Genomic DNA, 25,800 nt, shown 5'->3' on the forward strand with positions numbered 1-25,800 from the left:
GATATTGCTTTTTTATCCTTTCTATCACCATATGTCTTTTGATTGGAATGTTTAGGCATTTACATTTAAAGTAATTGTTTATAGGTATGTATTTGTTGCTGTTTTGTTACTGCTTTTATGGTTGTTTTTGTATTTCTTCCCTGTCCCTTTCTTCTCTTGTTCTCTCACAGTTTGCTGGCTTTGTTTAGTGATATACCCGGATTCCTTTCTCTTTATTCTTTGCGTATCTATTACTGGTTTTTGATTTGTGGTTACCATTAGGTTTGTATATAAGATCTGCATATAGTGGTTTATATTAAGTTGATGGTTGCTTAAGTTTGAACCCATTCTTTCCTCCTCTTTCCCCCCAGGTTTTAGGTATATGCTGTCCTACTTTACGGCCTTTTATTTTTTTAATACCTTGACTGATTTTTTTATAGATAAACTTAATATTACTGCTTTTGTGGTTCCTACTTTTCTTACTTTTACTTATGATCTCTCTTTTCCAATCAAAGAGTCCCCTTTAACATTTCTGACTTTGTTTTTAAATTTTCCCAGATTTGGGGCCCTGACTGGCTCAGTTGGTAGGACATGTGACTCTTGATCTTGGGGTTGTGAGTTCAAACCCCATGTTGGATATAGAGGTTACTTAAAAATAGGATTAAAATTTTTTTCTCCCCACCTTTATTGAGTCTTGTGATAACTGTTTCTGGTTTTGGCATCAGGATAATTCTGGCCTCATGGAATCAGTTGGAAGTATTGCTTCTCTTCTCTTTTTATGGAAGAATTAATAAAGGGTTGACATTAAATCTATAAATGTTCAGTAAAATTCATCAGTGTAGCAATCTGGGCCTTGAGTTTGCTTTATAAGTAATGTACATAATGTAGTTGATCTATAATATATTAATCTCAGGTGTACAAGATACTCAATAATTCTATACATTATGCAGTGCTCATCATGATAAGTGTAGTTCTCATCTATCACAGTGTTATTACAATATTCTTAGGTATATTCCCTATGCTAAACTTTTCATCCCCAGGACTTATAACTGGAAGTTTGTACCTCTTAATCCTCTTCACCTATTTTGCCCATCTCCCACCCTCCTCCCCTCTGTTTGAATCTATATTTGTTACAGGTTTATCAGATTTTCTGTTTCTTCCTGACTCAGTTTCAGTAGTTTGTATTTTTATAGGAATTAGTCCATTTAATCTTAGTCATCAAATTTGTTGCTGTACAATTTATAGTATTTTATTTTTTTGTTATTTTCTTATCTTTATTTCTGTAGTAATGGCTCCTGTTTCTCATTTTAGTAATACAAATATTTTTGTCTATTTCAAATTTTGTCAATTTTGTTGTCAAGCAACTTTTTGATTTTTCTCTGTTGTCTTTATATTCTATTTGATTTATTTCTACTACTAGTTTCTCTTCTCCTGTTAGCTCTGTTCTTTTTCTAGTTTCTTAAGGTAGAATATTGGATTATTGATTTGAAATCTTTTTTCTTTTAATATGTCCATTTATAGCTATGAATTTTAGCTGTAGTCTTAAATGAGACACGTGGTCCCTTCTAGAGAATGTTTTGCATGCACTTGAATGTGTAGTGTTGTTGGGGGCAGTGTTCTATATATGTTTATTGCACATGATGGTTTATAGTGTTTAAGTCTGCTGTTCTTCACTGATCCCCAGTCTGGTGGTTTTATCCATTATTAGAAGTAGGATATGTAAGTCAATAGCTACTGTTGTAGACCTGTCTATTTCTTCCTTCAATTTCTGTCAATTTTTGCTTCACATATTTTGGGGCTCTGTTAGGTGCATATATTTTTATAATTGTATATCTTGTTGTTGTATTGAACTTTTTATCAATATATGTATGTATTTACCTCCTGTAATTTTTTTATTTTGAAGTCTGTATTGTCTGACAATAGTAGAGCCACCCTGGACCTGTTTAGATTACCTTTTGCATAGAATTTTTATCTTTTTATCTTTTTTTTTTTTTTAAGAATGTGGTTTAGATTTTGTTTAATTGAGGGAGAGACAGTGAGAGGAGAGTGAGGGAGAGAGAGCAGGAAAGGGGGGAGGGTCACAAGGAGAAGCAGACTCCCTGCTGAGCAGGAGCCTGATGCTGCCTTGGGCTGATCAGGGACTCCAGGATCATGACCTGAGCTGAAGGCAGACACTTAACTGACTGAGCCACCCAGACACGCCAACATAGAATCTTTTTCTTTTTCCTTTTTTTATTTAAACCTTCTGATGTCCTCATCTATAAAGTGAGGTTCTTGTGGAAAAATGTAGACATATTTTTATTAAACTTGATTTTTAATTTTTTATTCAACTTATTTAAATTTAAAAAGCACCTCCCCAAACAGTTGCCCTGTTTCCTCCCCTCCCCTAATTTATTCTCTGTATCTACAAGCTTTTTAAAAAATATATACATCTATTCTTTTAGGTTCTACATATGCCTAGTGCAGTATTTGTCTGTCTTTGACATTTCACTTAGCGTAATGCCTTTGAGCTCCATCCATGTTGTTGCAAATGACAGTTTTTTTTTTTTTTTTTTTTTACGGCAGAATAATATTCCGGTGTATATATGTACCACAATTTATCCATTCATCCATTGATGGACACTTAGGTTGTTTCTGTATCTTGGCTATTGTAAATAATGCTTTAGGGAACATGGGGGTACAGATTATCTTTTCGCATTAGTGTTTTCATTTTCTTCAGATAGATACCCAGTAATTGAATTTCTGGATCTTATGGTAGCTCTAATTTTAATTTTTCGAGGATCCTCCATAGTGTTTTCCATTGCGGTTGCACCAATTTACATTCCCACTAACAGTACACGAGGGTGTCCTTTTCTTTTCTTTCTTCTTTTTTTTTTTTTTAATTTTTTATTATGTTAGTCACCATACAGTATATCCTTAGTTTTTGATGCAATGTTCCATGATTCATTATTTGCATATAACACCCAGTGCACCATGCAATACGTGCCCTCCTTAATACCCATCACCAGCCTACCCCAGTCCCCCACCCCCCTCCCTTCTGAAACCCTTAGTTTGTTTCCCAGAGTCCACAGTCTCTCGTAGTTCATTCCCCCTTCTGTTTACCCCCCCTTCATTCTTCCCTTCCTTCTCCTACCAATCTTAGTGCTATTTCTTATGTTCCATAAATGAGTGAAACCATATGATAACTGTCTTTCTCTGCTTGACTTATTTCGCTTAACATAATCTCCTCCAGTCCCGTCCATGTTGCTGCAAATGTTGGGTAATCATTCTTTCTGATGGCTGAGTAATATTCCATTGTATATATGGACCACATCTTCTTAATCCAGTCATCTGTTGAAGGGCATCTCGGCTCCTTCCACGATTTAGCTATTGTGGACAAGGCTGCTATGAACATTGGGGTGCATATGGCCCTTCTCTTCACTACGTCTGTATCTTTGGGGTAAATACCCGGTAGTGCAATGACTGGATCATAGGGTAGCTCAATTTTTAACTCTTTAAGGGAACTCCACACTGTTTTCCAAAGTGGCTGTACCAACTTGCATTCCCACCAACAGTGTAAGAGGGATCCCTTTGCTCATGGATCGGAAGAATAAACATAGTTAAAATGTCTGTGCTACCCAGAGCAATCTACACGTTCAATACCATCCCGATCAAAATACCAAGGACATTTTTCAAAGAGCTGGAACAAATAGCTCTTAAATTTGTGTGGAACCAGAAAAAGCCCCAAATCGCCAAGGAATTGTTGAAAAGGAAAAACAAAGCTGGGGACATCACATTGCCGGACTTCAAGCTGTACTACAAAGCTGTGATCACAAGGACAGCATGGTACTGGCACAAAAACAGACACATAGACCAACGGAACAGAATAGAGAACCCAGAAATGGACCCTCGGCTCTTTGGGCAACTAATCTTTGACAAAGCAGGAAAAAACATCCAGTGGAAAAAAGACAGTCTCTTCAATAAATGGTGCTGGGAAAACTGGACGGATATTTGCAAAAGAATGAAACTTGACCACTCTCTCACACCATACACAAAGATAAACCCCAAATGGATGAAAGACCTCGATGTGAGAAAGGGTGTCCTTTTCATACCCTTACCCACACTTGTTAATTCTTGTCTTTTTGATAATAGGCATTCTAATAGGAGTGAAGTGATATCTCCTTGTGGTTTTGATTTGCATTTCTCTGATTAGTGAAGTCAGGTATCTTCTCTTGTACCTGTTGGCCATCTGTATGTCTTCTTCAGAAAAATGTCTGGTTCAGCTCTCCCCATGTTTTAATTGGATGTTTTTCTATTGAGTTGTGTGATTTCTTTATATATTTTGGATGTTAGCCCTTTATCAGAGAAGATTTGCAAATATCTTCTCCCATTCATAGGTTTTCTTTTCATTTTGTTGAAGGTTTCCTTTGCTGTGCAGAAGCCTTTTAGTTTGGTGTAGTCCCATTTGTTTATTTTTGCTTTTGTTGCTTTTGCTTTTGGTGTCAGATTAAGGAAAAACCATTGCTGGGGCACTTGGGTGGCTCAGTCGGTTGAGCGTCTGCCTTTAGCTCAGGTCATGGTCTTAGGGGCTTGGAACAAGCTCCACAGTGGGCTCCCTGCTGAGTGGGGAGCCTACTTCTCCCTCTCCCTCTGTCCCCACCACTCATGCTCTCTCTCAAATAAATAAAATCTTTTTTTTTTTTCTTAACGATTTTATTTGACAGAGAGACAGCCAGTGAGAGAGGGAACACAAGCAGGGGGAGTGGGAGAGGAAGAAGCAGGCTCCCAGCAGAGCAGGGAGCCCGACGTGGGGCCCGATCCCAGAACTCTGGGATCATGCCCTGAGCCGAAGGCAGACACTTAATGACTGAGCCACCCAGGCGCCCCTGAAATAAATAAATAATATCTTGAAAAACAAAACAAAACAAAAACTTTGCTAAGACCTATGTCAAGGAGCTTACTGCCCATGGCTTCTATGAGTTTCTGGTTTCTGGTTTTATACGTAAGTCTAATTCATTTTGAGTTGATCTTTGTATATAGACAAAGGCAGCTGTCCAGTTTCTTTTGCATTGGCTTTCCAGTTTTTCACAATACTTTTCTTTCTTTCCTTCGAGAAGGAGAGAGAGAGAGAGAGAGAGATAGTGTGTGTGTGTGTGTGTGTGTGTGTGTGTGTGAAGGGCAGAGGGAGAGGGAGAGAGAGAATCCCAAGCATGTTCTATGTTCAGCATGAATACTGATATGGGCTTGATCTCAGACCCTGAGATCATGACCTTAGCCGAAATCAAGAGTCAGATGCTTAACCAACTGAGCCACCCAGGCACCCTTACAGCACCACATTCTGAAGAGGCTGTCCTTTTCCCCATTGTATATTCATGGCTCCTCTCTCAAAAGTTAATTGACCATATATGTGTGGTTTTATTTCTAGGTGCTCTGTTCTGTTCTGTTGGTTTATGTGTCTGTCTGAATTCAGTACCATACTGTTTTGATTATTATTGCTTTGTAATATAGTTTGAAATCAGGATCATGATACCTCTAGGTTTGTTCTTTCTCAAGATTGCTTTATTTGGGATCTTTTAAAGTTTCATACAAATTTTGGGATTCTTTGTTTTTATTTGTGTGAAAAATGCCATTGGAATTTTTTTTTCCCAATCGAATTTTGATAGGGATTGTATTGAATCTACATATTACTTTAGGGTACTATGGACAATTTATTCTTTCCATCTATGCATATAGAATATCTTTCCATTTGTGTTATTTATTAGTTTCTTCTAATAATGTTTTAAGGTTTCGATATACAGACCCTTGGTTAAATTCTTGGGTATTTTATTCTTTTGGATGTAATTGTAAATGGGATTTTTACTTAATTTATTTTCTAATAATTATTAGTATGTAGAGATGCAGCAGATTTTTATATACTGATTATATATCCTGCAACTTTACTGAATTTATTTATTCTAATTTTTTTTTTTTTTTTTGAATCTTTAGGTTTAGGGTTCAGGGCGTGTGTATCTATATTTATACACACACACACACACATACACACACACGCATATAATACGTCATCTGCAGATAGTGACAGTTTTACTTTGTTTCCAGTTAGGATGCCCTTTCTTTTTTGTGGCTGTTCTGGTTAGGACTTCAATTCTGTGCTGCATAAAAATGGTGAGAATGGGCATCTTTGTCTTTTTCCTGATCTTAGTGGAATCGCTTTCAGATTTTCAACATTCAGTATGATATTAGCTGTGGGCTTGTTATATGTGGCCTTTATTATGTTGAGGTACGTTCTCTGTATACCTGCTTTGTTAAGAAATTTTATCATAAATGGATGTTGAATTTTGTCACATGTCAAATTTTCTCTGGCTCTGTTTAGATGATCATGATTTTTATTATTATATTATAGATGTTAAACCATCCTTGCATTCCTTGAATAAATCCCACTTGATCATCGTATATGATATTTTTAATGTATTGTTGAGTTAGATTTGCTAATAGTTTGAGGATTTTTGCATCTGTGTTCATCAAGAATATTGGCCTGTAGGGGCACCTGGGTGGCTCAGTTGTTAAGCATCTACCTTCGGCTCAGGTCATGATCCCAGGGTCCTGGGATCGAGCCCTGCATCGGTCTCCCTGCTCAGTAGAAAGCCTGCTTCTCCCTCTCCCACTCCCGCTGCTTGTGTTCCCTCTCTTGCTGTCTCTCTCTGTGTCGAATAAATAAAATCTTAAAAAAAAAAAAAAAGAATATTGGCCTGTAATTCTTTTTTTTCTGGTATCTTTGGTTTTGATATCAGGATAGTCTGGTCTTGTAAAATGAGTTTGGAAGAGTTCCCCTCTGTTTTATTTTGTTTTGTTTTGTTTTTTTGGAGGAGTTTTAGGAGAATTGGTAAACATGTACAGCTCTCCAGGGGATAGCGGCACACTGGAACCTGGTAGGGGGTAAGTGCAGAGATAGTGCCCGCCCTCTGAGGTCTCTGGAAAGGATTACTGTTGGCCCCAAGATACATTCCTAATAAAAACAAAAGTCTGCCTTCAGATTGCAATCATGATGATCAGCTAATAAGCCTTCTTCACAGACAGACAGTTCCTAAGCCTGTTGCCCCTGGTTGTGCATTGTGGGTTATGGACGCTTTAGAACTTTTTCTTATTTTTTGCAGTCCTGTGGGTCTCAGGAGTGTAAGCCCTACTGGCCACCAGAGTCAGGTGATGCAGAGGTGTCCGTTGGCAGCAGTCACAAAAATCAGGTTACCAGATGGTATGATTTTCTTTCTGGGTCACACCAATTATTGCAGTCCCATGGAACCAAGAATGTAAGGTCCTCTGACCTCCAGAACCAAGCCATCAAGAGATGTCCCCTAGATGGCACCTGCAAAAATTGGGGCACCAGGTGTGTGCAAAATCTCCCTTCTAGGAGATGCTAGTGCTCTGTTCTTGTTGAGTATTCAAGCAGGCTCCTAGATGTATGTGTATATGTCTGCCCTTCAGGCTGATGGTTTAATATAAGCATGTGAGCTTTCTTCACTTTAAGTCTGGGTGCAGTTTGCTGCCTTTGAGCTGTGTTTTGGGGTGAGTCCAAGTGTGTGAGGCCTTAAAAGTGGTTTTCAAGATTGCTTCCCAGTCTTGTGGGTCTCAGGATATGAGCCCTGTTAGGTAATTTGGGGGTGTGTCTCTCAGGTGTTTATCTTAAGTTTGGGATTCTCAGTTTGGGGCTCTAACTCTTTGCTCCTTAGGGAGAAGGTCCAGGTTTTACATGAGGTTAATGTGCTATTGTGTCCCCAGCCTCTCATACCTGCCTTGATGTGGTTTTCTTCTGTGTAGTTGTCACTGATTCAGCCTTTAGGATTTTTATTTTTATTTTTTTAGAGGACATTTTAGAGGACATTATTTTTTTAGAGGACATCAATATGTAGCTATAGATGCATTGTGGCTATGGGAGGAGGTGCGTTCAGGTTCTTCCTATATTACCCTCAAAAGCTGCATTTTTTTTTTTTAAAGATTTTATTTATTCATTTGACGGAGACAGCCAGTGAGAGAGGGAACACAAGCAGGGGGAGTGGGAGAGGAAGAAGCAGGCTTCCAGCGGAGGAGCCCGATGTGGGGCTCGATCCCAGAACTCTGGGATCACGCCCTGAGCCGAAGGCAGACGCTTAACGACTGTGCCACGCAGGCGCCCCAAAAGCTGCATTTTTGAATCTATAGTAATAGAGGAATTTAACCCGTTTACATTTAATGTGATTACTAATAAAGGATTTATTTCTGCTATTTTACCTATTTTCTCTGTTTTTTTGTTCCTTGGTTCCTCCATTAATGCTTTTATTAGTAGTTATTTTTTTAAGTGTGTCATTTTGATTCATTTCTTTCATTCATTTTCATCATTTTTCTCCTAATGGTTATCTAGGGGATTACAATTATTACCTTAAATTTACAGCAATTTGTTTTGAATAATACCAGTTTAGCTTCAGTAGTATACAGAAGTTCTACTTGTATATATCTCCATTCTTCCTCCGTGTTGTTATTATAGATTATATCTTTATACATTGTGTACCCATTAACAGATTTATAATTGTTTTGTGCATTTGCTTTTTAAATACCATGGGAAGAAGAGAGATGTTACAGACAAAATCAAAGTACTGTAATAATACTGTTTTTTATGTTTACTTAAAAAATTCCATTTATTAGTGTTTATTTTTTCTCATGGCATCAAGGTACTTACTGTGGTGCTTTCATTTCAGGCTAAAGAACCTGTAACATTTCTTGAATGGCATGTCTACTGTAACAACCTTCTTCAGCTTTTGTCTGGAAATGTCTTAATTTTTCTTTTATTCTTGAAGGATAGTTTTGTTGGATATGTTTGACACTTTTCTTTTTCCTTTCAAGACTCTTAAATATCCCACTGGACTCTGTGATTTCTGGTAAGAAATCAGCTGTTAATTTTATTGAGGATGTACTGTATGTGACAAGTTCTTCTCTCTTGCTGCCCTCACATTCTTTTCCTTGTGTTTGGGTTTCACTAGTTTGATTATAATGTGAGCTTGGTGTGAATCTGAGTTCATCCTGCCTGCATGGAATTCACTGAGATTCTTGGATGTGTATATTTACATCTTTCATCAAATCTGGGAAGTTTTCAGACATTATTTCTTGAAATATTTTATCTGCTTCTTCCTCTTCTTTTAAAAAAAAAAACTTTTTGCTCTTTTAAAAAAAATTAAATTCAATTAACATATAATATATTAGTTTCAGAGGTCAAGTTCAGTGATTCATCAGTCTTATATAACACCCAGTGCTCCTTGCGTCATGTGCCTTCCTTAATGTCCATCACCCAGTTACCCTATCCCACAATCCCCTCCCCTCCAGCAACCCTCATTTTTTCCTATGATTAAGGGTTCTTATGGTTTGTCTCCCCCTCTGATTTTGTCTTGTTTTATTTTTCCCTTCCTTCCCCCATGATCCTGTCTTGTTTCTTAAATTCCACATGCGTGAAATCATATGATAACTGTCTTCTCTGATTGACTTATTTCGCTTAGCATAATACCCTCTAGTTCCAGCCACATCATTGCAAATGGCAAGATTTCTTTCTCCTTTTTGATGGCTGAGTAGTATTCCATTATATATACATACATACATATATATATATACATACATACATATATATATATATATATACACACACACACACACACACATACATACCACATCTTCTTTATCCATTCATCTGTCAATGGACATCAGGGCTCTTTCCATAGTTTGGCTATTGTAGACATTGCTGCTAAAAACATTGGGGGTGCAGGTGCCCCTTTGGATCACTGCATTTATGTTCTTGGGGTAAATACCTTGTAGTGCAATTGCTGGGTCTTAGGGTGGCTCTATTTTCAACTTTTGGAAGAACCTCCATTCTGTTTTCCAGAGTAGCTGCACCAGCTTGCATTCCCACCAACAGTGTAAGAGGGTTCCCCTTTCTCCACATCCTTGCCAACATCTGTTGTTCCCGACTTGTTAATTTTAGCCATTCTGACTGGTGGGAGGTGGTAGTATCTCACTTTGGTTTTGATTTGTATTTCCCTGCTGCCAAGTGCTGTTGAACATTTTTTTCATGTGTCTGTTGGCTATTTGTATGTCTTCTTTGGAGTAATGTCTGTATATGTCTTCTGCCCATTTTTTGATTGGATTATTTGTTCTTTGGGTGTTGAGTTTGATAAGTTATTTATAGGTTTTGGGTACTAGCCCTTTATCTGATATGTTGTTTGCAAATATCTTCTTGCATTCTGTTGGTTGTCTTTTGGTTTTGTCAACTGTTTCCTTTTCTATGCAAAACCTTTTTATCTTGATGAAGTCCCAATTCATTTTTGCCTTTGTTTCCCTTGCTTTTGGAGATGTGTCTAGCAGAAGTTGCTGTGGCCAAGGTCGAAGAGGTGTTGCCTCTGTTCTCCTCTAGGATTTTGGTGGATTTTCCTGTCTCACATTTAGGTCTTTCATCCATTTTGAGTCTATTTTTGTGTATGGTGTAAGAAAATGGTCCAGTTTCATTCTTCTGGATGTGGCTGTCCAATTTTCCCAACACCACTTGTTGAAAAGACAGTCTTTTTTCCATTGGATATTCTTTCCTGCTTTGTGGAAGGTTAGTTGACCATAGAGCTGAGGGTCCTCTTCCTCTTCTTCTGAGAGTACTGTAATGTGTATGTTGGTACATGTCTGCTTCCTTACGGGTTCCTCAGGCTGTTCATTTTTCTTTTTTGTTTTCTTAGCTTCTCCTCAGACTAATTTCAGTTGTCATATCTTCAAGTTCTCTGAATTTTTCTTTTGCTCAAAATCTGCTGTTTAACCCCTTTAGTAAGCTTTTCATTTCAGTTATTGTCCTTTTCAACTCCAGAATATCTGCTTAGTTTCTTTTTATTTCTGTCTCTTTATTGGCATATTCATTTTGTTCACTGTTTTTTGTTTTTTGTTTTTAATCCCCCCCCCCCCCCCCCCGCCGCCACCCTCATGATTTCCTTTAGCTCATTGACTTGTATTTAAGACTATTGCTGGGGTTCTTGAGTTGCTCAGTCACCTGAATGTCTGACTCTTGGTTTTGGCTCAGGTTATGATCTCATGGGTCATGAGATCAAGCCCTGTGTCAGATTACCTTCTCTCCCTTTGCCTCTCCTGCAACTTGTGCATACATGTAGGTGCATTCTCCCTCTCTCTTTTTCTCCCTCTCTCTTTTTCTCCCTCTCTCTTTTTCTCCCTGTTTCTTTTTCTCCCCCCCTCTTTCTCTCTCTCTTTTTCTCTCTCTAAAATAAAATAAATAAGTCTTTTAAGAAAGACTGTTCCTATAACATCTTTGACAATTCCAATGTCTGAGCTTCCTCAGTGATGGTTTCTGTCAAATTCTTTGTTTACTGTGAATGGTCTATAGTAGCCTGTTTCTTTATGTGTTTAGTAATTTCTTGTTTTTGTTGAGTACTGGGAATAATGTGTATTTCTGGTAATGTTGTAAATCTAATTCACTCATCAGGGATTGTGGAGTTTTGCTTGTTGGGGGCTGAATCTATCCATTTGTGACTTTCTGAGCTGTTTTTGCAAAAATATGTTACATGTTGAGTGTGGTCACTGAAGTTTCTGGCAGTCAACCAGTGACCTGACATAGATTTCTTTAAACATCTGGCTCCTTGAAGAGAAACTGACTTTTTAATTTTTATTTATTTATTTATTTTTAAAAACTTGTCGGATTTTATTTTTTATTTTTAAATATTTTATTTATTTGTCAGAGAGAGAGAGAAAGCACAAGCAAAGGCAGTGGCAGGCAGAGGGAGAAGTAGGCTCCCTGCTGAACAAGGAGTCCAATGCGGGATTTGATCCCAGGCCCCTGGGATCATGACCTGAGCTGAAGGCAGGTGCTTAACTCACTGAGCCACGCAGGCATCGCAAGAAACTGTCTCCTTAAATCCCATCTCAGCTTTAGAGAGCTACTTGAACCTGTCCAGGTTGAAACAGCTGCCAGCCTCTGTACTGGTCCTTTATTGATCAAAAGCCATGATCAGTAATCAATACACATAACCCTGATTTTTGGGGGACAGGGTGCTTATTGCCTACTCTGACAACAGCTAGCCACACTAGAAACATGGGCTGATAGTCCCCATGGCTGCCTGCTGCAGGGTTGCAGGGTGTGGCATGGTTCTGCTAGACTCCAGAGTTTCAAAATAGTTGCTTCAGACCGTTCCTGTGAAATCAATAGATGTTTCGTTTGAGGCCTGGATTCTTAGAACTTCTTGTTCCAGCATTTTCTATGATATCACTCAACTCTTTTATGTTAAACACATAATTTTAATGTAGTTTTCTAATTCCTCTGACTTTTTAAAAAACTGTGTTTATTGAGTTATTTGGTAGTTGCTCTAAGGGTTACGATATGTATGTCAATTGACCACAGTCTCTACTTCAAATTAAAACTGACTTAATTCTGGTAAAATATAGGATCTTTGATCCCATATAGCTCCCCTTCCTTTGTTCCGTTATTGTTATATACGTTATGAGTCTAGAAACAAAGTATTAAAATAATTGCTTTATACAATCTTGTCTTCTAAAGTATTAGAGAACTATATACAGTATTGTATATTTAATCACATATTTAACATTTTTAGTTATATTACTTACTCCTGTGGATTTTAATTACTGTCTGTTGTTATTTTCTTTCACCCTGAAGGACATCCTGAGGTGTGGGCAATGGTAGCAGCCTTAGTTAAGAATGTCACTGTTCTTATCTCAAGTTTAGCAATGTTGTTTTTTTTTTTTTAATCAATAAGCACTTCTCAATTTGTTAATATTTGATCTGATTCCCTAAGCCTCCGAATGTTTGTTTTTGACAATTTTGTCCAGTTGTATAGTTGTTTCTTTGGGGGGAGAGTTTTCTGAACTCTTCACTCTGCCATAGCTGGAAGTTTTACCCACACACCTTGATATTTTTTGCAAAATATAACTTTTTCAACTTTTTTTATTGTTGTAAAATACACATGAAATTTACCAATTTAACTATTTTTAAGTGTACATTGAGTGGTATTAAATACATTCGTAATGTTGTGCAGCCATAACCAGTATTCATCCATGTAACTCTGTTCATCTTGCAAAACTGGAACTAGGGGCACCTTACTAGCTCAGTTGGAAGAGCATGGGACTGTTGATCTTGTGGTTGTGAGTTCAAGCTCCATATTGGGCGTGGAGATTACTAAAAAAAAAAAACAAAACTTAAATGTTTTAAAAAAGAAAAGAAAAAGAAACCAGAACTTTATACCTGTTAAACAGTTTCTCCCTACTATTGCCTCCTCTCAGCCCCTGGCAATCACCATTCTACTTTGTGTGATTTTGACTAAGTACCTTATATAAGTAGAATCATATTGTATCTTTTTAATTCAGTTGATCAATTAATTAACATACAGTGTATTATTAGTTTCAGAGGTAGATTTCAGTGATTCATCAGTTGTATATAACACCCAGTGCTCATGACCTCATGTGCCCTCCTTAATGTCCATCACCCAGTTACCCCAGCCCCCCACCCACCTCCTCTCCAGCAACCCTCAGTTTGTTTCCTATGATTAAGAATCTCTTATGGTTTGTCTTCCTCTTTGATTAAGTCTTGTTTTATTTTTCACTCCCTTCCTCTATGCTCCTCTGTTTTGTTTCTTAAATTCCACAAATGAGTGAAATCATGTAATACTCCATCTCTGACTTATTTTCCCTTGACATAATACTGTCTAGTTCCATCCACGTTGTTGCAAATGGCAAGATTTCATTCCTTTTGATGGCTGAGTAATACTCCATTGTGTGTGTGTGTGTATACACATCACATCTTCTTTATCCATTCATCTGTTGATGGACATCTGGGCTCATTCCATAGTTTGGCTATTGTGGACATTGCTGCTATAAACATTGGGGTGCAGGTGTCCTGTCGGATCACTACATTTGTATCTTTCGGGTAAATACCCAGTAGTGCAATTGCTGGGTCATAGGGTAGCTCTATTTTCAACTTTTTGAGGAACCTCCATTCTGTTTTCCAGAATGGCTGTACCAGCTTGCATATTGTATTAATTTGCGTTTTTGTGAATGGCTTATTTCACTTCACTTAATGTCCTCAAGGTTTATCCATGGTATAGCACGTGACAGGAAGTTTTTCCTTTTTAAGGCTAAATAGTATTCCACTGTATGTACATACCACATTTTGCTTACTCATTCATCCATTGATGGAGACTTGGGTTGCTTCTGTGTTTCAGTTATTGTGAGTAATGTTGCTTTGAGTTTGGGTGTACAGATATCTCCTTGAGATCCTGGTTTCCATTCTTTTTGGTATATTGCCAGAAGTGGAATTTCTGGATCGCATGATAATTTTTAAATTTTTGAGGAACTTCTATGCTATTTTTTGTAGTCGCTATACCAGTTTACATTCCCACCAGTACTGTGCAAAAGTTCTAATTTCTCTACATTCTTGCAAACATTGCTTGTTTTCTGTTTGGTAGTAGCCATCCCAGTATTTGTGTTGTGGTACCTCATTCTAGCTATGGTTTGTATTTACCTAATGATTAGTGATACTGAGCTGGAGGGGCAGGGGCTTGCAGCAGTGGGGTAAGGAGGTACAACAGTGGCTACCTACCTGTCTAACTACATCTCTGTAACCAGAATCAGCAGTGGGTGATCCCTCATATTCAGAGGACAGAGTGCTTTTCGCCTGCACTGGCTCCTGAAAGCCCTGTGTAAGCTGCTCCAGGACTATAGGACTGCTGCCTGCCTTGTGGCTACGGGGCAGCGGATGAGTAGCGGCTACTGTGCTGAGAGCTAAAACTGACTAAAATTAGCTGCAGTTTATTCTCCAAATTTTCCGCTGGGAGTTGGAAGCCTTCAATAGACTAGAGTTTCAAAAAGTTTTATGGGACAGATTATGTCAGTGCAGTTGTTGTCTAGGTGAGGACAGATTCCTGGTGCTTCCTACTGTGCCATCTTCCCAGAATCCTCTGTATAGATGGCTTTTTGTTCTGTCCTCAGCTATGTCCTACGATTTATAGAAATTGGGCTGAGAGCCAAGAAAGAGCTAAAGGTGGACATACTTCTCTTACGCTGATGGAACCCAGGGGAAGGAAAAAAGTTGGGGGTTGGGCAAGGAGTCACTGGGCTTCATCATCTTGCCTGGGTCTTCCAGACCCCATTTTTTTTCTTTCCCAGGAGGTGGCCTGAGGCTTGGCCCTTCACTTATCTCTGTCCCCATGGAGCCTTTCTGGCTCCTGCTACCTCCCTTTCCCCTGCTACCTCCTTTCCCCATATGCCCTGCCCATATGAGGTGGACAGACATTGAAGACTCAGAGTAAAGTACCACCCGCCTCTTAGCCTTGCTTTGTAACTGCTGGGTACCCTCTGTCTGGGTGTGAAAGGTCGTGGCTCCAGGATAAGTGTCGGCCTTGTATATTCTGCCTAAGGTTTTCATTCATTTTCAGTCAGCTTTGTGCAGTTAGGGGTGCTGGGCCGGAGGTGTGTTTGGAGCTGGGGTAGAAGTGAATGGAGTCTCTCTGAGCTTATGTCCTGTTGGAACTCTTGGGGAAACTACTGCCAAGGAGGGGAGAGAGGGTATTTGCCGCAGAAAGTAATAAGCCAGCCATTCCTCCTGTTATCGGGAGAAATTGAGTATATAATTTTGGGAGAACCTGTACTGATTAGGTCTCTTGCCTCCAGCATAGAATTTCTGTGACTAAAAGCCAAATGTAATTTTATTACTGCCTTTATCTTTCTGCAGGTAGTGCCTTGAACACCTCTGTAACTGCATGCCTTGCCTTTCTCTTTTGGCAGAGGAACGTCCTGGCATCTGGAGTCATCCCTCAGATTTCTCTGATCATGGGGCCGTGTGCTGGTGGGGCTGTGTATTCCCCCGCTCTGACTGATTTCACGTTCATGGTAAAGGTAAGAGAGAAGAGCCTGTTTCTCCTGCCTTTTGAGAATTGTGTAGTAACTCAACCTGCAATAAAAATAGTTCCTGACCTAGATCTGGGTTATCTGCATTATCACTGTTCTCAGCATAGTAACGATAAGGTCTTAGTGGAGAGAAGGTTTGGGCACGAAATCTGTAGCTTATGGGACTTCTGTGGCAGAATGTGCTTGTGTACTTCATTGGTGGGTGATTTTACTTGTTGATTTGAATTGCAAATGATTTTTAAGTAATCAAAGGACCCTGTCTTCTGCCTAGACAGATGATTGGTTGCTGAATCCTATTAAAAAAGTTCCTCATGGAGGCACCTGGGGGGCTCAGTTGGTTGAGCATCTGACTCGATTTCAGCTCAGGTTTTGATCTCAGGGTTGTGGGGTCAAGCCCTGTGTTACACTCTGTCCTGGGCGTGGAGCCTGCTTAGGATTCTCTCACCCCCTCTCCCTCTGCCCTTCCCCCACACCTCCCCCCACTTTCTCTCCCTTTCTTAAAAAGAAAGAAAATGTTTCTCATGGTAGTCTTTTCTGTAATCTACTTTATTGGGAAATTGCTTCTTATGTCTCACCTTTATTTCTTTGGCCGTTTGCCATTTCATTACATATTGTTTATAGTGGTAAATCTGATCTCTAACTTCGTTTTGAGAGGTGCTTTATCTTTAGTACATAATTTTGATAGAATGAGATTTCTAATTTTAAATGAGGCCTGCTTGCATTTGTACATGGGTAATTACTTTAACTTTGTACCTTTAAAAAAAAATTAGTCTTTTCCTCATGAAATACATTTAATAATAATGAGCAATAAATGCCAAGACTGATTCGGAGGGGGAGACGTAAAGATAGTTCTCCAGTATGAGGAGAACACTGTAAATAGAGGGAGTGGAAATAGGGAACACCTTTTTCTCGAGGGTGGTTTGGCAGTAGGAATTGAGAAATTATGAAAAGCTTACCCTTTGATCCAGATATTCTGTTCTTAATGACAGACTGAAAGCAACCTATATGCTCAACAGGGGTGGATTTTAAAAATTCACATGACCACATCTCTTCCTGAACAAAGCCGAATTGCTTCTACCTTGCTTACGACATCCATATATATAATACCTACCTGAGCTCACCCAGTTCTCTTCTTCCTGCCGGAAACAGAGGTGGTAATTCCTTTGGCTAAGCCCGTCCTCTCCCCCTCTCCCTACATTCATGTGACTCTTCACACCTTTTCAGTAGCCAGCCTTCTCCTGTCCATTCTCTTTTATCTACCATCTTCAGCCTCTCCCTTAGTACTGGGTCCTCCCATCAGAACTAACCCCTCTTCAGGTATTTCCTATCTTCAAAACAACCACCAAAGCCCTTCCCTAGTCTGCATCTCCCTGTGGCTATTCCCTATTCCTATCTTCCCATCCGCTCCTTAACACATTCCAGTTTGGCTCTGCCCCCTCACTCCACTAAAACCGGTTTTTTTAAGGTCATCAGTGATTTCTGTGTCACTGTCAGTGATCTTTAACACACATTCTCCTCAGTGTATTAGTAACATTTGTTTCCCTTTGCTTCCACTCCATTGTCTCTGGCATTTTTTCCTCACCTCTCCAGCTTTCTTGGTATCCATTGCCGTCTCCTGCCATTCCACTCACTGTAGATGCTGGCGTTCATTCTACATGGCTTTCTCTTTGTAGTTATTTTCTAGATTTATTGAGCTCTAATGGACATATAACACTGTATAAGTTTAAGGGGTACAATTTAAGAAACTTACATCTTGCAAAAATAGTTATTGCCCTAGTGTTAGTTAGCCAGCACCTTTGGCATCTCAAATAACTACCATTTCTTTTTTGTAGTGAGAACATTTAAGATCTACTCTCCTAGCAATTGTCAAGTATATAATACAACATAAGCAGAAGGAATCACTGTGCTGTACATGAGATCTCCAGAACTTGTTCATCTTACAACTGGAAGTTTACACCTTTCACCAGCACCTCCCTATTTCTTCCAGTCCCCAGCCCCTGATAACCAGCATTCTGCTCTGTTTTTATGAGTTCAGCTTTTTAAGATTTCACACCTAAGTGAGAGCATACATTACCTGTTTTTCTCTTTCTGATTTTATTTCACTTAGCACATGCATTTATACATGGGTAATAATGAGCCATGAGTGAAATGCTCTCAAGGTCCGTCCATGTTGTGGCAGGATTTCCTTCTTTGTCATGACTGAGTAATTGTGTATTGCATTTTCTTCATCTGTTTATCCATTGTTGGACCCTTAGGTTGTTTTCCTATCTTGGCTATTGTAAATCATGCTGCAGTGAACATGGGAGTACACATATCTCTTTGAGATCTTGATTTCATTTCTTTATTAAAAAATTTTAATTCTAATGTAGTTAACATACAGTGTTATCTTAGTTTCAGGTGTATAATATAGTGATTCAGCAATTCCATATATTACTCAGTGGTCTTCAAGCTAAGTGCACGATTAATCCCCTTCACCTGTTTCACCCATCTGCCACCCATCTCCCCTCTGGTAACCATCTGTTCTTCATAGTTAAGAGCCTGTTTTTTGGTTTGTCTTTTTTTTCCCTTTGTTCATTTGTTTTGTTTCTTAAATTCCACACATGAGTGAAATCATATGGTATTTGTCTTTCTCCGATTGGCTTATTTCACTTAGCCTTGTACTCTAACTCTGCCCTTATCGCACATGGCAAGATTTCATTCTTTTTTATGGCTGAATAATATTCCTCTCTCTGTGTGTGTGTGTGTGTGTGTGTGTGTGTGTGTGTGTGTGACATCTTCTTTATCCATTCATCAATCATGGATATTTGGGGGGCTGTTTCCATAATTTGGCTATTGTAAATAACACTGCAGTAAACATAAGGATGCATATATCCCTTTGAATTAGTGTTTGTATTCTTGGTGGTATGATTACTGGATCACAGGGTAGTTTTTGAGGAACCTCCCTACTGTTATCTACAGTGGCTGCACCAGTTTGCATTCCCACCAGCAGTGCATGAGGGTTCCTTTTTATCCACATTCTTGCCAACACTTGTTTCTTGTGTTTTTGATTTTAGCCGTTCTGATAGGTGTGAGATGATATCTCATTGTGGTTTTGATTTTCATTTCCCTGAAGATGAGTGATGTTGAGCATCTTTTCATGTGTCTTTTAGCCATCTGTGTGTCTTCTTTGGAGAAATGTCTGTTCATGTTTTCTACCCATTTTTTGTTTGGGTTATTTGTTTTGGGGCTGTTGAGTTGTATCAGTTCTTTATATATTTTAGATACTAACCCTTTTTTTTTTTTTAAGATTTTATTTATTTATTCGACAGAGAGAGAGACAGCCAGCGAGAGAGGGAACACAAGCAGGGGGAGTGGGAGAGGAAGAAGCAGGCTCATAGCAGAGGAGCCTGATGTGGGGCTCGATCCCAGAACGCCGGGACCACGCCCTGAACCGAAGGCAGACGCTTAACCGCTGTGCCACCCAGGCGCCCCAGATACTAACCCTTTATCAGATATGTCATTTACAAATATCTTTTCCCATTTAGTAAGTTGTCTTTTAGTTTTGTTGATGGTTTCCTTTGGATATGTATCTAGAAGTAGAGTTGTTGGATCATATGATAATTCTATTTTAACTTTTTTGGGGAACTTCCCTACTGTTTTCCATAGTGGCTGTATCAATTTACATTCCCAAAAAGAGTGCACAAGGGTTCCCTTTTCTCCACCTTTTTGCCAACATTTACCGTCTTTTTGATAATAGCCATTCTAACAGGTTGAGGTGGTACCTCCTTTTGGTTTTGATTTACATTTCTCTGATGATTCGTGATGTTGGGTATCTTTTCATATACTTCTTGACCATTTGTTTGTCTTCCTTGGAAAAATGTCTGTTGAGATCTTCTGTTCATTAAAAACATTTTTTTCTAGCTTTATTGATACAATTGTCATATAACACTGTGTTAAGTTTAAAGTGTACAATGTGATAGCTTGATACATGTCTGTATTGTGAAATGTTTATCCCAATAAGGCTAGTTAACACATTTTTCACCTCACATGATTACCATTTTGGATTTTTGTTGTAATTGTTATTGAGTTGTAGGAGTTCTTTAAATATTTTTGATATTAACCCCTTTTCAGATATATGATTTGCAAATATTTTCTCCCATTCAGGAGGTTGCCTTTTCATTTTGTTGATTTTCTTTTGCTCTGCAGAAGCTTTTTAGTTTGATGTCCTGCTTATTAATTTGTGCTTTCATTTATGCTTTTGGTGTCATATCCATAAAATTGTTGCTAAGATCAGTATCAAGGAGCATATTCCCTATGTTTTCTTTTTTTCTTAATTAAAAAAAATTTTTTTAAAGATTTTATTTATTTGAGAGAGAGAGATCAAGGGAGATCGAGGGAGAGAGCACAAGCAGGGGAGGGGCAGAGGGAGAGGGAGAGGCAGGCTCCCGCTGAACAGGGAGCCCTATGGGGGCCTAGTCCCAGGACCTTGGGATCATAACCTGAGCCAAAGGCAGATGTTTAATCGACTGAGGCACCCAGGTGCCCCTCCCTATGTTTTCTTCTAAGAGTTTTATGATTTCAGGTCTTTAAGTCTTTAACCCATTTTGAGTTAATTTTTGTGACCAGTCGAATATATGGGTCTAATTGCATTCTTCTGCCTGTAGTGATCCCGTTTTCCCAAAATCATTTCTTGAAGAGCCTTAGCTTTTCCTCATTGAATATTCTTGGCTCCCTTGTCAAATATTAGTTGACAGTATGTATGAGCGTTTACTTCTGGGCTCTTGATTCTGTTCTATTGGTTTGTGTGTCTGTTTTTATGCCCGTGCTATACTGCTTTGATTACTATAACTTTGTAGTCGAGTTTGAAATCAGAAAGTATGGTGCTTCTAGCTTTATTCATCTTTGTCAGGATCGTTTTGGCTATTTGGGGTCTTTTGTGGTTCTATACAAAGTTTAGATTTTTTCTTCTATTTCTGTCAAAAATGCCATTGGAAATTTGAAAGGAGTTGGCACTGAATCTATAGATGGCTCTGGGTAGTATGGACATTTTAACAATATTCTTATCTGGGAACATGGGATTTCTTCCATTTATTTTTGTCATCTTCAATATCTTTCATCAAAGTCATACAGCTTTCAGTGTATAGATCTTTCACCTCCTTTGTTAAATTCATTTGAAATACTTTATGTTTGATGCTATTGTGAATGGGCCGGCTTTTTCAGATATTTTATTAGTGTATAGAAATAATACTGATTTTGGTGTTTTTTATGTCCTTTCTCATTAGTTATGTGTTAGTATCCTAAGCAGTCCCATCCTTCACTTGTAGAACTTTCTTTAATGTCTGCATATTGGTTCCACCTCCCCTCTTTAGTCCTTCACAACTAATCATCAGGTCTTACGCATTCTATATCTTGAATATTTCATGTGTTTAATGAGAGTGCAGTAAAAATTGTACCAGAGTGATTTTTAAAGGACTGGATATTCCATGAAAGAAGCGTAATGAGAGGCTCACTCTGCCAGGTGATAAAATATAAAGCAAAATAACAACTGTTTCATTAATTTGTAAATAAATAGACCAGGGGAACAGAACAGAATTGGGAAATATAGATGTGAATATACTTGAATATTTAGTTTCTGATGAAGTGGATATTATTCTATTCAGAGTCGCACATAATGTCAGTTTTTTGTATCAAAGACATTACAGTTCCAGCATTAAATCCAGTCGACATTTCTCAGTCATCATCTTACTTGACCTTTCAGCATTTGACCTAGCTGATCACTCCTTCCTCTGAAACTTGGAAGCATCATAACTTTCGTTTTCTTCTTCTAGCTCTTCTCTCCTTCCCTGGGTGATTTTATCCCATCTCAAGACTTTAAATAGCCACCTATATGCTGACTGCTCCAAATCTGTGTCTTTGGGATGGAGCACTCCTGAACTCTAGGATTACCCATTTAGTTGCCTACAAGTGTTTCCATTTGGACTTCAGTGGTATCTCAAACTTGCTAGGTTTTGGTCTCTTATAAGCCTCTTCCAAGGTGCTGTCCTGAAGCCTTCCCCATCTCAGTAAATGGCAAGTCCAGCCTTCCAGTGGCTCAGGTAAAAAAAAAAAATTTGCACCATTTTAACTCCTCTTTTTCTGTCACATGCCAAGTTTAGTTCCAAATCCTGTTTGCTCTACTTTAGGATGTAATCTAAAATCAAATTGCTATGTATTTCTTACTACTTACACTGCTACCGTTTTGATTCAAGCATGCCACCTGGATTATTGCAGGATCCTAACTGGTCTCCCTGATTCTGTCTTTGCCTCCTCTCTCATTGAATTTAAAAAATGTGTAAGCACTGTTAATTGTCTCATACTCAGGGAAGTATGTAAAATATGTACAGTTTAGCAATTATTAAGTCCAAATCCATGGAAATAACACTGAGTTCAAGAAATGGCCTCCAGGAGCCCTGCTCCCATTACCTTTTCTCGTCACTGTTGCCTCCATTCATCCTGTCCAGAATTATTTATGATCTCAACTTTTATGGTAATTATCTGTATTTGCTTTCCTTTACGGTTAAAAATTGTGGTTTGTTGCCTATTTTGACCTTTAATGTAGGGCAAAATTATATAATATTCATTCTTTTGTTCATTCTTTTGTGCATGGCTTGACTCATTATGTTTTTAAGATTTATCCATGTTCTTTGTAAGTATAGTTCATTCATTTTAATAGCTCTGTAGTAAATTATCTTAACATATGCATCCATTCTACTACCATTTGTGTTTATAAAGATTTTTGCTATTGCCATTGATGCTGATCTAAACATTCTTATACCTGTACCCTGGTTTCGGGTTCTCAAGGTAAGGGCATCGTTATGTCATAGGATGTACATATCTTCAGCTTTTTTAGTTAATGCCTAACTGTTTATTAAAGAGGTTGCAGCAATTCACACTTCTATTTGCAGTGTGTGAGAATTTCACTTGTTTCACATCCTTGCCAGCACTTTTATTAATATAATTTAATTATACCAGTTCTCATGTAGTGTGATCTCTCATTGCGTTTGTATGACTAATGAGGTTTAGCACCTTTTCATATGTTTCTTCTTTTGTAGTGTGCCTGTTCATCTATTTTGCCCATTTTAAAAATTGTGGTTTTTTTTCTTACTTTTAGGAATTCTTTGCCCATTTTAAAAATTGTGGTTTTTCTCTTATTTTTAGGAATTCTTTTTATATTCTAGATATAAGTTCTTTATCAGTGTGTGTTGCACCTGCCTTCTCCCATGCTGTGATTTGCAGTTTTCCTCCTCTTAATACTACCTTTTGAACAGAGTTTTTCAAAAGTCTTTATTTTGAAATTTCAAATTTGCAGAATTCTTAACCATTTGTGAGTGGGTTGTATATATCGTGTCTCTTTACTGCTTAATGCTTCAGTATATAATTCTTAAGAATTAGGATGTTTTCTAAACTGAGGGCTTCAGAGGGGAGGAGGGTGGGGGAATGGGATAGACTGGTGATGGGTAGTAAGGAAGGCACATATTGCATGGTGCACTGGGTGTTATACGCAACTAATGAATCATGGAACTTTACATCAAAAACCAGGGATGTACTGTATGGTGACTAATATAATAAAATATTATTATAAAAAAAATAAATAAAGAAAACATACGCCAATTTGTTTCAAAAAAAAGAATTAGGATGTTTTCTTACGCAATCAGTTATTAAATTCAAGAAGTTTAACACTGATGCAGTACTTCAAAAAATTGTGGTAAAATATACCAAAAAAAAAGTTGAAAATGGAAAATTTCAGTTACAGTTCTATGGCATTAGGTGCATCCACATTTTTGTGCTACTACTACCACCAGCTATCTCTAGAACTTTTTCATCTATCCCATCTGAAACTTTGTACTGATTAAATACTAGCTTACCAGTCCCTACTACTCCTAGCACTGTTCTGTCTGAATTTGTGGAATTGTATAGTATTTGCCCATTTGTGACTGGCTTATTTCAGTATATATATACCACATTTAAATATCCACGATTCATATAGTATTTGCTCATTTGTGACTGGCTTATTTCAGTGGTATGTATATACCACACTTAAATATCCATTCGTCTGTCAGTGAACACTTGAGCTGTTTCTATCTTTCCCCCCCAAAGATTTTATCCATTTATTAGAGAGCACAGAGGGAGAGTCAGAAGGAGAAACAGACTCCTAGCCTAGCCGAGAGCCTGATGCAGGGCTCAATTCCAGGACCCTGAGATCATGACCTGAGCCAAAGGCAGACGCTTAACTGACTGAACCACCCAGGTACCCCTTCTTCTTCTTCTTCTTCTTCTTCTTCTTCTTCTTCTTCTTCTTCTTCTTCTTCTTCTTCTTCTTCTTCTTCTTCTTTTTTCTTTTTTAAGATTTTATTTATTAGAGAGCAAGAGAGAGCACAGAAGCTGGGGCGGGAGGGGCAGAGGGAGAGGGACAAGCAGACTCCCCACTGAGCAGGGAGCCTACGTGGGACTCGATCCCAGTACCCTGAGATCATGACCTGAGCCAAAGGCAGATGCTTAACCAACTGAACCATTCAGGCACTCCAGCTATTTCCAGCTTTTGGCTATTGCAAATAATACTGCAACAAATATTGGTGTACAGGTATCTATTTGAATCCCTGTTTTCTTTCTTTGGGGCATACATGTAGGAGTGGAATTACTGGGTCAGGTGTTATTTCTCTTTAATATTTTTGGGAAACATCATACTGTTTTCCACGGTGGCTGCTCCATCTTACATTCCTACCAGCAATGCACAAAGGTTCTGGTTTCTCTGTATCATCATCAACACTTACTATTTTGTGTTTTTTGAGAATAGTCATCCTAATGGGTGTGAAGTAGTAGTTCATTTAGGTTATCATTTATATTTCCCAAATGATTAGTGATGTTGAGTGTCTTTTTATATTCTTATTGGCCATTTGTATATCTTCTTTGGAGAAATGCCGATTCAAGTTAATTTTTTTCTTAATTGAAGTAGTTGACTTCTATATAGTTGACACACAATATTATATTTCAGGCGTACAACAGTGATTGGACAAGTCTGTACCTTATGCTCTGCTCACCACCACAAGTACAGCTACCATCTCTTACCATAAAACGCTATTAGAGTACCATAGACTGTATTTCCCACACTGTACCTTTCATCCCTGTGACTTATTCATTCCACAATCAGAGGCCTGTTCCTCTCACTCCTTTTGACCTGTTTTGCCCATTTTCCTACTTCCTTCCCTCTGGAAGCCACCAGTTTGTTCTCTGTATTTATGGGTCTGTGTCTGTTTTTTTGGTTTTGTTTACTTTGTTCTTTTAGATTCCACAAATAAGTGAAATCCTATGGAATTTGTCTGACTTATTTCACTTAGCATGATACCCTCTAGGTCCTTCCATGTTGTCACAAATGGCAAGATCTCATTTTTTTTTTAATGGTTGAGTAATATGCTTTGAATGTGTGTACTCACACACATGTACCGCACACATTTTCTTTATCCATCAGTGAACACTTGGGTTGCTTCCACAGCTTGGCTATTGTGAGTAATGCTGCAGTAAACATCGGGGTGCATATATCTTTTTGAATTAGTGTTTTTGTTTTCTTTGGGTAAATACCTGGTAGTGGAATTACTGGATCATATGGTAGTTTTGCTTTTAATTTTTTGAGGAACCTCCATACTGTTTTCCAGAGTAGCTGCACCAGCTTGCATTCCCACCAATAGTGCAAGAGGGTTCCCCTCTCTCCACATCCTCACCAACACCTGCTATTCCCTGTGTTGTTACTTTTAGCCATTCTGACAGGTGTGATATGGTATCTCATTGTGGTTTTGATTTGTATTTCCCTGATGAAGAGTGATGTTGAGCATCTTTTCATGTGTCTGTTGGCCATCTGAATGTCTTCTTTGGAGAAATGTCTGTTCATGTTTTCTGCCCATTTTCAATGGG

The 25,800-nt window shown here is 38.4% G+C and overlaps 1 protein-coding gene across 3 annotated transcripts in view; it reads left to right on the forward strand.

Annotated features, from left to right (window-relative positions):
* PCCB (propionyl-CoA carboxylase subunit beta) overlaps positions 1 to 25,800 on the forward strand; it is a 103,822-nt gene that overhangs the window by 17,755 nt on the left and 60,267 nt on the right. For all 3 annotated transcript variants that reach the window (XM_045791830.2, XM_087870217.1, XM_045791831.2), the window contains one exon: positions 15,754 to 15,864. In XM_045791830.2, coding sequence (XP_045647786.1) covers positions 15,754 to 15,864 — 111 coding nt within the window. The remainder of the gene's footprint in view (positions 1 to 15,753; positions 15,865 to 25,800) is intronic.

Source organism: Ursus americanus, chromosome 20, assembly GCF_024610735.1.
Source record: "Ursus americanus isolate L20-20 chromosome 20, mUrsAme1.1.p, whole genome shotgun sequence".
NCBI classification, from domain to species: domain Eukaryota; kingdom Metazoa; phylum Chordata; class Mammalia; order Carnivora; family Ursidae; genus Ursus; species Ursus americanus.